The sequence below is a fragment of the Colobus angolensis genome, unplaced genomic scaffold, assembly GCF_000951035.1.
Source record: "Colobus angolensis palliatus isolate OR3802 unplaced genomic scaffold, Cang.pa_1.0 Scaffold233, whole genome shotgun sequence".
NCBI classification, from domain to species: Eukaryota; Metazoa; Chordata; class Mammalia; order Primates; family Cercopithecidae; genus Colobus; species Colobus angolensis.
This window is the reverse complement of record NW_012115522.1, coordinates 3,903,053-3,919,255: the sequence shown is the minus strand read 5'-3', so window position 1 is coordinate 3,919,255 and position 16,203 is coordinate 3,903,053. Positions and strand designations below refer to the sequence as shown.

The window sequence follows — 16,203 nt, the reverse complement described above, 5'->3', positions numbered from 1 at the left end:
GAAAGACTGCCAGATGCCCACCTAATGTTTTCTTGAGCAAAATAGCTTGTTGGGAATTATGAATGAAACTTCGTGTGGGGCCAGGTGTGGTGGCTCATACCTGTAATCCCAGCACTTTGGAAGCCCAGGGCAGGAGGATCACTTAATGCCAGGAGTTTGAGACCAGCCTGGGCAACATAGTGAGACTCCCATCTCTACAAAAAAATGTAAAAATTAGTTGGGGTGGTGGTGCGCATCTGTGGTCTCAGCTACTTGGGAGACTGAGGTGGGAGGATCGCTAGAGCCCAGGAGTTTGAGGCTGCAGTGAGCTGTGATCATGCCCCTGCCCTCCAGCCTAGGCAACAAAATGAGACCATGTCCCCACACTGTCCAAAAAAGAAACTTCCAGTGTGGGGCACAGCTTGGAGTCATCTGAGATATAGCCAAGTGGAATTGTTCCCCGTGAATTTCTACAATGTGGCTCTGATTGTTCTCCTGCATTTCCTTTAGGATAGTGGAGATATGTAATTGGGGTAAGAACAGGGCACTTTGATTACTTGGTTCATTTGGCTGGACCCCACCATAATAGTCAGGGCTGGTTAGTGGCTGTTACAAACACCCTGCCCCTTTCAGTGGCTTCACACCAAGTGTGTTTCTCGCCTACAGCGCAGTGTAGTGCGGTGGGCTCTGTCCACGCAGCCATTCAAACAACCAGGCTCCTTCTCTCTGCTGCCTCCACCTTCCTCAAGGCCCATGTCAGGCAAAGGGAGAGAGGCCACGCACAGGAGGTTCCTGTGAGCCCTGGATGCAGCACCTTCTGGGTCAAACCTCCTGGATGCAGGGTGTCTGTTACAGCCACTAACCAGCCTTGACTATTATGGTGGGATCCAGCCAAATGAACCAAATAATCAAAGTGCCCTGTTCTTACCCCAATTACATATCTCCACTATCCTAAAGGAAATGCAGGAGAACAATCAGAGTCACATTTCCTCTGGGAGACACTGGCCGGAGCTCAGTTGTAATGTAGGAGGGGGAGGTGCTCTGTAAGATGCTACCATGTGCCTGGAAGAAGATGGGAACACAGACCTTGTCAAGCCCTCACAGTCTCTGCCACACCCATAGCCCCCAGAAAGACTGTGGGTGTGGCAAAGCTTGAACAGATTTCCTATTTAAGAAGTAAACAGCTCTTAATGAAACACTCATGGTATTGAGATAGCCAGGTGGGAGGGGGTCCCCAGAGAAACTCCAAACAGCCTGTGCACTGGGGTGGAACCTCAGGAAGTTCTCGCCCTTTGCAGCAGGGGGGAGCCTGGCCCCTCCTCTTCCTGTGTGGAAACTGGGATGCTAACAGTGAGGCAGGAAGTGCTCTGGCAGGAACTCTGGCTTTGCAGAGTCCCTGTTTCCCCTTTTTCACCTTTTCACCCAATAAAACCCTGCTGTTTACTCACGCTTCAAATTGTCTGCAAGCCTATATTTTCATGACCGTGGGACAAGGACCCCGTCTTTAGCTGAACTAAGGAAAAGTCTTGCAACGGTATTCTGCACATGACCATGAATATTACGCTCTGCACATTATCAGCCCCCTGTTTAATATACTGAAAACACATCACAACAGCACCAGAAATTCTGAGAGCATGGGGGCCTTGTAGAGAGGAAAAAGAAGTGTGTTGTTTTGTTTTCCAACATCATAATCTTTGCAGAGTTCTTAGGTTATGGTGAGAGCCACCTGTTTTTATTGAGTAGGTTGACCAGGGCCTCTTCTCAGCCATTTTCATCTAACACTGGGGTCTTTCACTGAGAAATCTGGGTCATGCGTGATCCAGCAATGGACTGAAATGGCCCTGGCATTCTGTAGACGCTGTGGGGCCTGGGTCCACTGGGCCTGGTGCTTGGCCGCTGCCCGCTCCTCTTTCCCTTCCACAGCCTGGGGTCCGTCTGCATTTTGTGGAGCTGGGCTCCGGCCCTGCTGTGTGCCTCTGCCATGGATTTCCCGAGAGCTGGTATTCTTGGAGGTACCAGGTGAGAAAAGCTGGGGAAGGTGCAGCGGTCAGGGTGAGGTGGAGGGAGTCTAGATGGTGTGGCCTGATGTGGACTGTTGTGAGGAAGCTGAAACCTTACAGTGGAGCATTGTCTCCAAAGTGTGACCAGGTTGGGGCAGGAGGGTGACTCCAGACCTCAGGGCTGTGCTAGGCCACGAGGTGCCTTTGCAGGTTAGAAAAGGGCAGACTTCTTTAAGACACTCCATGCCCCCTGCTGGCAACTCTCTGTAATGAGTATAGAAAGCTGCAAGAGCTTTGCCAGGAAAGATGCTCTGTTAGATGTGGCATTTCTCCTGTGTACAAGCCCCGCCACCACCCACAGCAGCCCTGTATAAATGGGCTCATTGCAGCCCCATGGCAAAGATACTAGGTAGTGCCTTGTGGCTCTTTCGTTTGAGCCATTTACAGGAAGAAGGGGATGGAGGGAAGCAAAGAGGGAGTATCCGCCTAGGACTGATGGGACCGTGCTGGAGTGTGCCTGTTTGTTTTCTAGATCCCTGCTCTGGCCCAGGCAGGTTACCGGGTCATAGCTATGGACATGAAAGGCTATGGAGAGTCGTCTGCTCCTCCTGGTGGGTGCGCTGTCTTGTAGCTGTCTTAAGCTGGTCTTGCCTTCTACCTGCCTGAGCACTCCACATCTCAGTGCTTTCCCTGGTCCCAGATCAGAGTAACCTTCCCCTTAAGAGAGTCTGACTTCACCTCTTTCCTCTCCTACAGTGCCCTGTGTCTCTGTACTTTGGGCCTCAGATGGCCCTGCCCCCACACTCTGAATGAATACAGCAGCCCCAAAGGCCCATGCTCCAAGGGATCTCCCACTGATCATGGGGGATGGCAGACATAGAATGTACCATCCATCTCCAGAACATTCTTCATCTTGCAAAACTGAAAGGCTGTATTCAGTCCTCAGTTCTTCCTCTTCCCAGCCCCTGGCAATCCCCTTTCTACTTTTTGTCCCTATGAATCTAACTCCTCTAAAGACCTCATATAAGTGGAATCATACAGCATTTGTGCTTTTGTGCCTGGCTTCTTTCACTTAGCATAATGTCCTGAAGCTTCCTCCATGTTACAGATGGCCCCACAATTTCCTTTTTTTTTTTTTTTTTTTTTTTTTTTGAGACGGCGTCTCACTCTGTCACCCAGGCTGGAGTGCAGTGGCGTGATTTTGGCTCACTGCAACCTCTGCCTCCCAGGTTCAAGTGATTTTCCTGCCTCAGCCTCCCAAGTAGCTGGGACAACACATGTGTGCCACCACACCAGCTAATTTTTGGATTTTTAGTAGAGACCTAATTTGCTGGGTACATTTATCTTTCAGTTCTTGTAACTTTTCATGAATTATTTATTTGACATTTTTTTCTCTTGGATTTTCTCTATTTTTGTTCGTTTTCTTTTTGCTTTCTGGAATTGCTATTGTTAAAATACTGTTATTGTTAAAATTGCTATTATTTTTAAAAATCATACTACCCATTGATTTGGGTACTTATATGACCCAAAGCAATCTACAGATGCAATGCAATCCCTGTCAAAATCTCAATGGCATTTTTTACAAAGATAGAGACAGCAATTCTACAGTTCTTATGGACCCACAAAAGACCGCAAATAGACAAAGTGACCTTTAGAAAGAATAAAAAAGCTGGAGGCATTTGAAGCACACTTCCTGATTTCAAACTATATTACAAGTCTATAGTATGATACAAACAGTGCGATACAAACATAAAGACAGACGTAGTTCAGTGGAACAGAAAAGAAAGCCCAGCAGTCGATCCACATATATGTGGTCAACTGATCTTTGATAAGGGTACCGAGAATACACAGTAGAGAAAGGACACTCTCTTCAAACAAATGGTGGTGGGGAAACATGAAAAAGAATGAAATTGGACCTTTATCTTACACCACACACAAAAATCAACTCAAAATGGATGAAAGGCTTAGATGTATGACCTGAAACTGTACCGCTTCTAGAAGAAAACACAGGGGGAAAGCTTGACATTGGTCTTGGCAGTGATTTCACGGAGGGATATGACATCAAAAGCGCAGGCAACAAAAGCAAAAATAAACACTTGGGTCTACCTCAGTCTAAGGCTTTAATAAGTTTTTGTGGGTTTGTTGTTGTTGTTGTTGTTGTTTGGTGTTTGGTTTTCTTTGCAAAACGGCCCTTTTGGTGTGTTGATATATTTTAAGTAACGTGAATTAAATATGTTTCTTTTATTTTTAATTGCAGAAATAGAAGAATATTGCATGGAAGTGTTATGTAAGGTAAGAAGGATCTTGGGTAACATCTTCCCCATCGTGCTTTTTTTGTTGCTATAAATCCAAAGCTGGGGTATCCATTCAAATTTTAGGGAAGCATCATTTCACAGCCTCTGGGTGTAAATTCCTACTGAAAGTAGAACAGTATTTCCAAATGACAGCTAACATGTATGCAGCATTGACTGTGTGCCAGGTCTTCCTTCAAGCAATTGACAGAAGAGAAGACTGAGTCAGGGGAATTAAAGGTAATTGCCTGAGGTCAATAGCCAGTAGAGCCATTTTGGAAGCCTGCAGTACTGCGTTCCATTGCCTCACCATCTAGAGCATTGAATAAAGTCACTTTGTTCTGGTAAAGACGTTGACCAGACCTAGGCCAGACCTCTGCAGACTGGTGACCAGCATGGAGTTCCTGCCCTAAGACGGGTGTAAGCACCATCCTGTAGAGGGGCCCCTCACTTCAGTACTGGCAGGGGAGGCCAAGGCCAAGGTGAGGAGAGACTGGGTCCCAAACCTCCATGCAGCTCAGGAGCAAAAGCAAAGGCTAGGGGAGCCCAGGGGAGGAAACAGTCCTCAGATTAGCTGGGGAACTAGTAATGCTGCTGGTGACACGGAGATTACAAAAGCCTCTGTCTCTGAGTCACAGCCCTTGGGGGGGCTCCTCCCCTTCATGTGTGCCCCCCAGCTTCATGTGCTGGCTTTGGCATCTCAGAAGCAATCATGGGTAAAAGTTCCGTTTCCAGGCAGGGCTGCTCCTCCTTCCTCAGTTTCCCAGTCTTTACCTCTTGCACTCTGCTGCTCCTGATCCCGAGTGTCTCCCCCAAAATCCTACCAAGGTCTCACCAATGACCCCAGGAGCCTTGCTTATTTCCATCAAAATCCATTCTTGAGACAGGCACATTGGGTCACTTAGGAGAACTGGTCTCTTGAAGAAAGTCCTTTTACCAAAAACAAACAAGATGGTGCTCCCATCCTCCTGTTCCAACTTTGAAAATCATGAGTACATCCACAGCTAGGTATTTACCCAAGAAAATCGATGACATATGTCCACAAAAAAAAACCCAGATACAAATGTTCACAGCAGCATTATTCCTAACAGCCAGAAATGGAGACAACCCACATGTCCATCAGCTGATGAATGGATAAATAAAATGTGGCCCATCCCTACAGTGGGACACTGTTCGGCTGTACAGAGGAATGAGGTGCTGGTGCAAGCTTCAGCAGGAATGAACCCTCAAAAGATGATGCTCAGCAAAAGAAGCCAGTTTCTGTGTCAGGACAGTGGGTGGTGGGGGCAGGAATGTGTTGTCCCCGGGATGGAACAAGCCTCTCACTGCTCCCCTGCAGTAGCACGGGGGCAAGCTCTACAGGGCAGCTGTCTTCCATCCCCCTCCAGGGAAGAGCCCAGGCTTGCTGTCTTACAATGGTGATGGGATAGTTAGGGATGTATTGGTGTACACTGAATAATTCACTGTGCATGTTTGGAGTCAGCTTGGTTCCTGAGAGGATGCTAGGAAGGAAGGGAAGGGTGATGTCATGAAGGCTGCTGAATGATGGATGGCTGCACTGCTCAGCCTGGCTGCTGTAACAAAGTGTCACAGACCAGGCAGCTTCAACAATAGATGTTTGTTTTCTCACAGTTTTGGAGGCTGGAAGTCCAAAATCAAGGTGTCATCAGGGTTGGTTCTCCTGAGGCCTCTCCTGGGGTTGTAGATACTGCCTTCTTCCTGTGTCCTCATATGCTCGTCCCTTTGTGGGTGTCTGTGTCCTAATCTCCTCCTCTTCTCTTTTCGTTTCTTTCTTTCTTTCTTTTTTTTTTTAATATGAGACAGGGTCTCCCTATATTTCCCAGGCTGTCTCCAACTTCTGGGCTCAAGGGATCCTCCTGCCTCGGCCTCCCAAAGTTCTAGGATTAGAAGTGTGAGCCACTGCGCCCAGCCTAATCTCTTCCTCTTCTTCTTCTTCTTTTTTTTTGAGACAGAGTCTTGATCTGTCACCCACGTTAGAGTATGGTGGCACAATCTCGGCTCACTGCAACCTCCTCCTCCTGGGTTCAAGCGATTCTTCTGCCTCAGCCTCCTGAGGAGCTGGGATTACAGGTGCCTGCCACCGTGCCCGGCTAATTTTTGGGTTTTTTTTGTTTGTTTGTTTGTTTTTGAGATGGAGTGTCCAGGCTGGTGCGATCTCGGCTTACTGCAACCTCTGCCTCCCAGGTTCAAGTGATTCTCCTGCCTCAGCGTCCCGAGTATCTGGGACTATAGGCATGCACCACCACACCCAGCTGATTTTTGTATTTTTAGTAGAGGTGAGGTTTCACCATGTTGGCCAGGATGGTCTCGATCTCTTGACCTTGTGATCCGCCCACCTCGGTCTCCCAAAGTGCTGGGATTACAGCCTTGAGCCACTGTGCCCGGCCTAATCTCCTCTTCTTATAAGGACTCCAGACACTTTGGATTAGGGCCCACCCATATAATCTCATTTTACCTTAATCACCCCTTTAAAGGCTGTATCTTCAAAAACAATCCCATTCTGAGGCCCTGGGGTTTAGGACTTGAACACAGCAGTTTTGGGGAGGACACAGTTCAGCCCATCATAAAGGCTGAGGCAGGCAGGTGCGGTTGCTGATTTTGGCTGTGTGTGTCTTCTTTCTTAGGAGATGGTAACCTTCCTGGATAAATTGGTAAGTCATTATTTTGAACTGATATCTTTGGAGAATTCCTTTGGGACCTGGGTAATTAAAGAAAAGGTGTCAGCCTCGAGCAGAGGTGCACAGGCAGGGAGGGCACATTTGGGGGCAGTTGAGGGCAGAGTGGACATGGGCAGAGGAAATCACAGAAACAGATGGCAAAGAGCAAGGAGGAGATTAGCTCGTTTCTTTGTCCTTTAATGAAGGGCAGGTTCCAGGGAATGGGACCAGGGAGGACAGCCTTGAGTATCAGGTAGAGAAGTTTGGAAAACACCCCATAGGCTAATATTTCCCATCTCTCTAAACTTTCATCCCTTCTGAAACTCCTAGAACCTACTGCTTGCATATGACATTGTCGGGAATGTCAAACTCAATGATACCAAATGAAAGCAAATCAGCAGTGGTGAGCTGAGAATGTGCTTTTGCAGAGTACGCTTCCCACTCCCAAGACTGCATGGTATAACAGCCTCCCCTTCCCCAGGTGAGGTCAGGGGGCAGAATGGACGGCGGAGGGGTCAGGCTCAGCCAGGACAGCAGCAGTGGAGGACAGGGAAGGACTGTGGAGCTGTGGGACTTAGGGCCTCTTAATTGGATGTGGGAGTCAGAGAGGATCTAGGACGCTGACCTCTGATTTACCAGCAGGGTGCTGTGCCTGACACGGCAGGGAAGAGACTGAGGATATCATGGTCCCTGCCCTCTGCAGATTCTCAGTTTCCTGGGATTAGGTTTGGAACTCTTGTATGTGATGGGGACAGGGAACAGGGCATGGCCCAGAGTGGCCATCCAGTCCTGACTCTCTACAGTCTTCTGTCTAGAAGGGTGTCCCTTATTGTTAAGACAGTGACTCTGTGGTGGCTACCAGTGGAGTCAGTGTGGAGGGAGGTGTGGATAGGCTCTGCTATCTAGGTTTTGCTCTGTGATGTTTGTATGACGAAACCACCCGACATTTCTGAGAATGTGTCTCCCTTGTTAAGCGACATGTGGCTATAGCTGCTCCATGAAAAGGAGTTGACGTCGTCATTGTCAGTACCGGCAGCAGAAAAAGAGAGATTAAAGATGCTTTGGGACTTTTAATGGTTGTTTAAGGGAGGAGAGCTTCCAAAAAAAGTAGGGTTTTGGGAAGTAGAAGCATAATCATATGATAAAAGACATACTTTTAACATGAAGAGGTAAGTTATAGTTCTTTTAAGATAGAAGAGAGGAAAAAGGAGAAAAGAACGAAGGAGAATTTGATTTGAGAGAAGGTAGACAGGGACAAGGAACCCATGGCCTGTGGCCTCGGTCTCCTAAGCAGGCGTAAAAGGCTGGCTATTTGTGTTGAGGGTCTGTGGCTGGTGGAGGGAGGAGAGGTTTGAAGAGTGGGCATTTGGAGAACTGCTGTGGGTTGGAGGAGGAGGCCCTGGTGTCAAGGGGCTGGCTGAGGGCTGAACCTCTCAGCACCCCATTCCAGAAACCTCCTCACGTTTGGCTCCCTTCTTTTTCCTTCTCTAGGGCCTCTCTCAAGCAGTGTTCATTGGCCATGACTGGGGAGGTATGCTGGTGTGGTACATGGCTCTCTTCTTCCCCGAGAGAGTGAGGTAATTGGGCTTTAGGCAATAAGGATTTGGGGGAGGCTGGAGTTGGGCTCCTGTGAGAATTGTTCCTCAGACCTTTAACCCTAGAAAACTTCTCAAAAACAAGTAGGTAATCTGGGAAGGTGATGTCTTCACTCTTTAGTGTCTGGTGACACATTGAAAAGAGGGCCTAGCCGGACGTGGTAGCTCATGCCTGTAATCCCAGCACTTTGGGAAGCTGAGGTGGGTGGATCACCTGAGGTCAGGAGTTCGAGACCAACCTGGTCAACATGGTGAAACCCCGTCTCTACTAAAAGTACAAAAAGTAGCCAGGCATGGTGGTGGGTACCTGTAATCCCAGCTACTCTGGAGGCTGAGGCAGGAGAATCGCTTGAACCTGGGAGGTGGAGGTTGCAGTGAGCCGAGATCGTGCCACTGTACTCCAGCCTGGGTGATACAGTGAGACTCTGTCTCAAATAATAATAATAATAATAAATCCCATCGTGTCCCCTTTGGAGAGTGTCAAAGCCAACCTGGTATTTGATTACCAGCTCTACTTCCAAGAACTAGTAAGTATGACACCAAGGGCAACAACGGGAGCATTCATGTTTGCCTTTCCCCTGCCTGTCTCCTTCTCGTTTGCTTTATCTATGTCCCCTTTAATTTTATGTGGCGTTAGAAACAGTTTTACAAATGGGCTCAGGTGAAACTGACTGCCGTGCTGGTCCTTCCCAGGCAATGGCACATTTCCGTGTGTGTTCAGGTGGTTAGTGAGTGTCATTGCACTCCAGCCTGGGCGACAAGAGTGAAACTCCGTTTCAGAAAAAAAAAGGGCCTAATGAGCTAATGAGCTAATGTGTTAGGAAGCAGCACCTGTTCCACTTACAGGCAATGGGACAGATAACTCAGGGCCCGAGTGGCCAGTGGGAATGCAGGAGGATAGTGGCTGAGCTTGAGGGCTACAACAGGTGTGTCTTCAGTCCTGGACTGAGAATCAGAAAGTGTGGCCTTCAATCTGCCCTGATCGGCTGTGTGACACATCACTGCGCTTCTTAGGCTTGGGCTTTCTCAACCACAAAGTGGTGATGGTAACTCCTCCCTGACTCCACAACCAGAAAATGCTGTGCAACTGTCCAGTGAGCCCAGCATGTCATGGTCCCCACCATTTCATTCATAATCATTCGTACACCAGCATTTCATGGCTTGAGTGAGAGCTATCAGATGGCAGGTTTTGGGCCCAGAGACTCTGTAGTCTCTTGGGCCGTTTGAGCTGGTGAGCTGCCGTTAAACCTGTCTCACCTCCCATTTCAGCCTCTGATCTTAGCAAGTTAAAGAAACATCATCCTTAGCTGCCATCTGCATTTCCCTAACTAACCCAGTTATTTTGTATTTGGCTAAGTTTCCGAGATTGGAACTACCAGGAAACTTTGTTCTGCTTCATTCCTGGCTCAAATGATAGGATTATATCAAAGAGTAAAAAGAATCAAATGTTTCCTAAAATATTGTTAAAGTTTTCATGCTATTGTTGTGTTCATCTCTCCAGCTTTTTAAATGTTTTTTAAAAATTTCTTGTGGGTACATAGTATATTCTAACTTCTCCCTCTCTCTTTCTCTGTCCCCTCTCTCATTCAAAGTGGAAATAAGAGCTTGATTCTTAAGAATTGGGTTCACCAAAAAGTGACCCTACAGACTGCACGACATACTGGTTAAAGTGAACAAAAGGAAAGATAGCAATGAGCTGTATTTGCCCCTCAAATTCATCCCCTTTTCTATTCCTTTTTTTTTTTTTTTTTGAGACAGAGTCTCACTCTGTTGCCCAGGCTGGAGTGTAGCTGCAAGCTCTGCCTCCTGGGTTCAAGTGATTCTCCTGCCTCAGCCTCCCGAGTAGCTGGGACCACAGGCGTGCACCAACATGCCTGGCTAAATTTTGTACTTTTAGTAGAGATGAGGCTTCACCACGTTGGCCGGGCTGATCTAGAACTCCTGGCCTCAAGTGATCCACCCAAACTGCTGGGATTACAGGCATGAGACAACTACGCCCGTCCATGTTTTCTATTCCTTTTGTTAGCATCCTATTCCATCTTCAGGTGATAAGTCAGTGGTCTACTGGCTGGGTTCCTGGCTTCTAGCCTCTCTGTCTGTGTCCATGTGGTCTATCAGTGCTTGATTAATCTTCCTGACCTCTCCCTCTGTGTCCACGTGGTCTCTAAGGGCTGGATTAATCATCCTGACTGCAACTCGAATCCACCCTCCCTTCTTCTGAGAAGCCCTCATGGTTTTCTTGGTTCTTACAGCATCAAATTCAGACTCGGGGCCCTTCATGTCTAGGCTCCCTACTGCCTTTCTGTTGTTATTTTCCAACATATCACATTCCATGCTTGGCTTCTAGCCATTCTGACTCTCTGCTCCATTGAACACAGCTGCAAGCTTTGCCCCCTTCTAGAATTTGCTTAGGCTACCTCATGTTGTTCCCCTCCCAGGCCTTGTTCCCCTCCCCAACTCTCCCCATTCTGAAAAACCAAGTTCAAATGCTCCCTTTTCCACAGGGTCCTCCATGATGCCCAGTTCAGGAATTTCTTATCTCCTTCCAACTCTCATGCTATTTTGTGCTGTTCTATGGCTCATGTCATAGTCATCTCATAAGGTCATTGTGTGTTGTTCTGTTTTTCCTTATTAAATTATAATGAGCTCCTTGAGGATAGAAACGATATTTTTATTCATTTTACATTTTCTCTCCTCTAGTATATACCATAGAATTATGCTCAATCCAGAGGAGACACAGTGAGTGAATAAAGGGAGGAAAAAAATGAATGCATATTTTAAAACTAGAGAGAGATTCATGTCTCCATATTCTACTCAGGGTTGCTATAGTATGTGTAGTGTGTGTACTGTGTGTGTGTGTGTGTGTGTGTGCATGTTCCTATGTGTCTAAGGCAAGTTGGTGAGAACTACTGCAGTTTAGTGGGAAAAAAAAAAGCACTGAACTAGGAATCGAAAATCCTGAGTTCTGATCCCATTCTCCCATTCACTGCTATTGTATGACCTTGTGCATAGAATGTTCCCACTCTGAGCTTCGGTTTTGAACTTCAAAGTCCTTTGTGGCTCTTGTAAGACTGCCTTCTTACAGGGCTATGTCTTGCTGCCTCTTATTTCTGTAGGGCGGTGGCCAGTTTGAATACTCCCTTCATACCGGCAAATCCCGACGTGCCCCCTTTGGAGAGTATCAAAGCCAACCCGGTATTTGATTACCAGCTCTACTTCCAAGAACCAGTAAGTGTGGCACCAAGGGCAACAATGGGAGCATTCATGTTTGCCTTTCCCCTGCCTGTCTCCTTCTTGTTTGCTTTATCTCTGTCCCCTTTAATTTTATATGGCATTAGTCAGAAACAATTATACAAATGGGCTCAGGTGAAACCGGCTGCCGTGCCCAGCTGGTCCTTCCCAGGCAATGGCACATTTCCATGTGTGTTTGGGTGGTGAAGGGCCCGGGGATGTTGTACCCTGAGGGGATGGCTTCTCCGGTGTCTCTGCAATTGCAGAGTTTGGGGGCTCAGTGCTCAGGTAGAGCCACCCCTCCTGGTTCTCTGGCTGAAAGGCTGGTGATTATGGCACCAGGGTCAAAGAGTCCTGCAGCAGGCCCCACGTGTGCTCTGAAGAATCTGAAAGTTTCTCGGTATTAATACACGTGCCACGAAGATGCCTTTCAGAGATGCCCCCGGACATGGCTGATATGTGTATTGGGGCATCCCTGCCACTGTTAACTGGAATTCACTGAGAGCAGCATCAGGAGTCAACGTCACCTGGCCTGGTGCCCCCGCTGCAGCTGCCGTCTTCTGTGGGCATCCACTTGTGGGAATTATCCAGAGAGAATAAGAGACGTTTCCTGCACACTCCAGAGAGAGGAATGGAAGTAATTAATTAATCAGGAATGTGAGAGTGTCTCCCACGTTCCTCTCCCAGCCTCCACCTCTTATCCTCTTGGAAGGGACCATTTCCAGCAAGACCACAACATCCCAGTTGTGATTCAATGAGTAACTCTTCTCCAACAATTATTTTCATTAATGAGACAGCATCTGTGTGAAAGGAGCTTTGCGATTCAGGCAATAACTGGACTCATTCACCAAAAGCTCCCAGCAGCATTTTGAAGAGACCTCAACATGTCGCATCCCACGTGGCCACATCCTGCGGGGAGGCCTGGGCCCTGCTGTGCCACAGCCCTGGTGTGTGGGAATCCACGAGCTTCCTTTGGCCTGAATGAAAGCACCATGTCCTTCATTAGTGTGAGACAGTCTCAATGGTGAGACTATGGGTATGGTGTGTGGTGTAGAGGGCGTATTACTTTACTGGGGCTGCCATAACAAAGGCTAGGTAGCTCAACAGACTGGGCAGCTTCAACAACAGAAATTCATAGTCTTACAGTTTTAGAGGCTGGAAGTTCAAGATCAGGGTATTTGTCGAGTTGGTTTCTCTTGCGGCCTCTCTCCTTGGTTTGTGGGTAGTCCTCTTCTCCTTGTGTCCTCGTATGGTATTTAGCCCATTAAAAAAAAAATTTTTTTTTTTTTGAGACAGGGTCTCACTGTGTCACTCAGGCTGGAGTGCAGTGATGTGATCATAGCTCACTGCAGCCTCGACCTCTCCAGGCCCAGATGATCCTCCCATATCAGCCTCCTGAGTAGCTGAGACTACGGGTGCATGCCACCATACCTGGCTAACTTTGTGTGTGTGTATTTTTTATTTTTATTTTATTTTATTATTTTATTTTATTTGAGACAGAGTCTCCCTCTGTTGCCCAGGCTGGAGTACAGTGGTGTAATTTCGGTTCACTGCAACCTCCACCTCCTAGGTTCAAGCGATTCTCCTGCCTCAGCCTCCCGAGTAGCTGGGACTAAGGTGCCTGCCACCATGCCTGGCTAGTTTTTTGGTTTTGGTTGTTGTTATTTATTTATTTTGTATTTTCAGCAGAAACAGGGTTTCACCATATTGGCCAGACTGGTCTCGAACTCCTGACCTCGTGATCCGCCTCGGCCTCCCAAAGTGCTGGGATTACAGGCGTGAAAATATAGAGATGGGGTTTCACCATGTTAACCAGGCTGGTTTCAAACGCCTGGGTTCAGGTGATCCACATGCCTTGGCCTCCCAAAGTGCTGGGATTACAGGTGTGAGCTGCTGCACGTGGCCTAAAATACTTTTAACTGTGGTAAAATACATGTAATGTAAAACTGACCATGTTACCTGTTTGTAAGTGTGCAGCTCTGTGGCATTAAGCACATGTACATTGTTGTGCAGCCATCACCACATCCACTTCCAGAACATTTTCATCTTCCCAACTGAAGCTCTTCACCCATTAAACACTAACTCCTCGTCTCCCCTCCTCCCAGCCCTGGCAGCCACAATTCTACTTTCTGTTGTATGATTTTGACTCCTCTAGGAACCTCATATAAGTGGAAACATGCAGTATTTGTCCTTTTGTGACTAGTTTTTTTCACTTAGCATCATGCCTTCAAGGTTCACCCATGTTGTAGCAGGGGCCAGAACTGCCCTTCTTTTTAAGGCTGAATACTATTCCATGGTGTGTGTAGACCACCTTCTCTTAATCCAGTCATCTGTCAGTGGGTTACAGCTACAGCTGGTTTTGAGCTCTCATATGCCACATGGTTCTAATCTTCACAGAAACACAAAGAATCCTCTCCTATCTTCTCAGCCAAGCAAACAGAGGCTCAGAGGGCTTAACTCCAACTGGCCCAAGACCAGGTACATGACTGGGTCAGGATATCGACCTAGGCTTGTTTGACTCCCAAGCCCATGCCTCCAACTAAGCCGTGCTGGAGGGGAGCTTGGGCTTTGTTCTTTGTGCTCTGGGGAGTCAAGCAGAGAGAGGAGGGACAAATCGGGATAAGTTCAAAATCCTGATGGCAAAAGTGACCTTAGGAGAAAGACGCTTAGTAATTACAGCCCTTGTCAAGGCACAGTTTTTTGTTTCAAAGGTTGTTAACAGTTATTGTGGAAAAATCAGTACCTCTATTCTGTTGTAGCAGCTGGGTTTAAAATCTGCAATGAGAGTTTTGGGGACGGTTTTGTTCTTAAGAACAAAGCGCCTTGGCAGGGAAATGTTAGATATTCAAATTAGTGATCTGGCCACAGAAAGATACCCAGCAACCAGGTTGGGCTGCATCCAGCCACTGGAACCACTCAACAGGCACAGAACTGGGACTGGAGGAGAAATCACTCACAGGGGTTCCTGACAGCCTGCCTGGTACCTACTCCCTAAGGAACGAGTAGGCAAAGGTACTTCCCATCTCTGACCCTTGGTTTCCTCATCTGCAAAAGCTTGGTTTTAGGTGGTTTTCAAACAGGTAATAGCTTCAAACTTAAGCTGACTCCAGGTCAAACTTAAGCTGATTCCAGCAAATAAAGCCAATAACGTGGAGAACAGCTCTTGGATGCATAGTGGGTGCTGGGAATTACTCCTTCCTGCCACCTCCTAACCCACTCCCTCCCTGGCCAGAAGGAGGCATTTCTGACATCTCCTCCTTCTCCCTAGGAGCACTGAGGCTGCTCCAGACCCAGGCAGCCTAAGGAAGACTCCTTCTGTGCCGTGGGTACACCTGTCTCCCCTACTTATTTTTTTTTTATCATTATTTTTTGAGACAGAGTCTCACTGTATCCCCCAGGCTGGAGTGCAGTGGCACGATCTCGGCTCACTGCAACCTCCAACTCCCGGGTTCAGGCAATTCTCCTGCCTCAGCCTCCCGAGTAGCTGGGATTACAGGCACCCACCACCATGCCTGGCTAATTTTTGCATCTTTAATAGAGACAGGGTTTCACCATGTTGGCCAGGCTGGTCTTGAACTCCTGACCTCAGGTGATCCACCCTCCTCAGCTTCCCAAAGTGCTGGGTGAGCCACTGCATCCAGCCCTGTCTTCCCCACTTCTGGCTCAACTCTGCTGAGCACTGCAGGGTGAGGCTTAGATTAACTCTAAGTTTAGAGTCAGCTCCAATATAGCTCTTTGAACCCTTAGCCAATGTGCTGAGTCTTGGCCTGGGAATCTGCCAAGTCTGCTAGAAACAAAAAAGGCTTGTTTTTCTTTCCTTCTCAGAGAAGAGGTGACAGCTTTCCATGTGTATAGTGAGAAAGCATGAAGACCAGGCAGCTCTGACAGCGAAGGCCAGTGGAATCGGCTGGGTCATTTCAGCTCAGCTGTTCCATGTTTTAATTCTAAGGATTCCTGAAGTCCTCACTTGGCCTGGGGGATACTTACACCCCCTCAGCCCCCCACACCAGAATGTGCCTAGGATATCCTGTGAACCCTGCTGTCTCCCTCCTTAAACCACACGTGTGAATTTGTATTACTTTGAGGAAGACTGGGTGGCAGGCACCTATGTATGTGTCTGGAACCATATAGCAAGCTAGAGGCAGATTTCAGGCAAAAGAAATGCCCTTTTGGGCTGGGTGTGGTGACTCACATCTGTAATCTCAGCAGGCAGACGGATCACCTGAGGTCAGGAGTTCAAGACCAGCCTGGCCGACATGGTGAAACCCCGTCTCTACTAAAAATGTAAAAGTTAGCTGGGTGTGGTGGTGCATGCCTGTAATCCCAGTTGCTCGGGAGGCTGAGGCAGGAGAATCGCTTGAACCTGGGAGGTGGAGGTTGCAGTGAGCCGAGATCGTGCCACTGTACTCCAGCCTGGGTGATACAGTGA

The 16,203-nt window shown here is 47.8% G+C and overlaps 1 protein-coding gene across 1 annotated transcript in view; it reads left to right on the top strand.

Annotated features, from left to right (window-relative positions):
- EPHX2 (epoxide hydrolase 2, cytoplasmic) overlaps window positions 1-16,203 on the top strand; it is a 59,260-nt gene that overhangs the window by 29,387 nt on the left and 13,670 nt on the right. Inside the window, exons 8-13 of the mRNA XM_011944588.1 lie at window positions 1,903-1,998; window positions 2,512-2,590; window positions 4,237-4,271; window positions 6,916-6,942; window positions 8,440-8,525; window positions 11,660-11,771. Of these exons, the coding sequence (XP_011799978.1) occupies window positions 1,903-1,998; window positions 2,512-2,590; window positions 4,237-4,271; window positions 6,916-6,942; window positions 8,440-8,525; window positions 11,660-11,771 (435 nt within the window). The remainder of the gene's footprint in view (window positions 1-1,902; window positions 1,999-2,511; window positions 2,591-4,236; window positions 4,272-6,915; window positions 6,943-8,439; window positions 8,526-11,659; window positions 11,772-16,203) is intronic.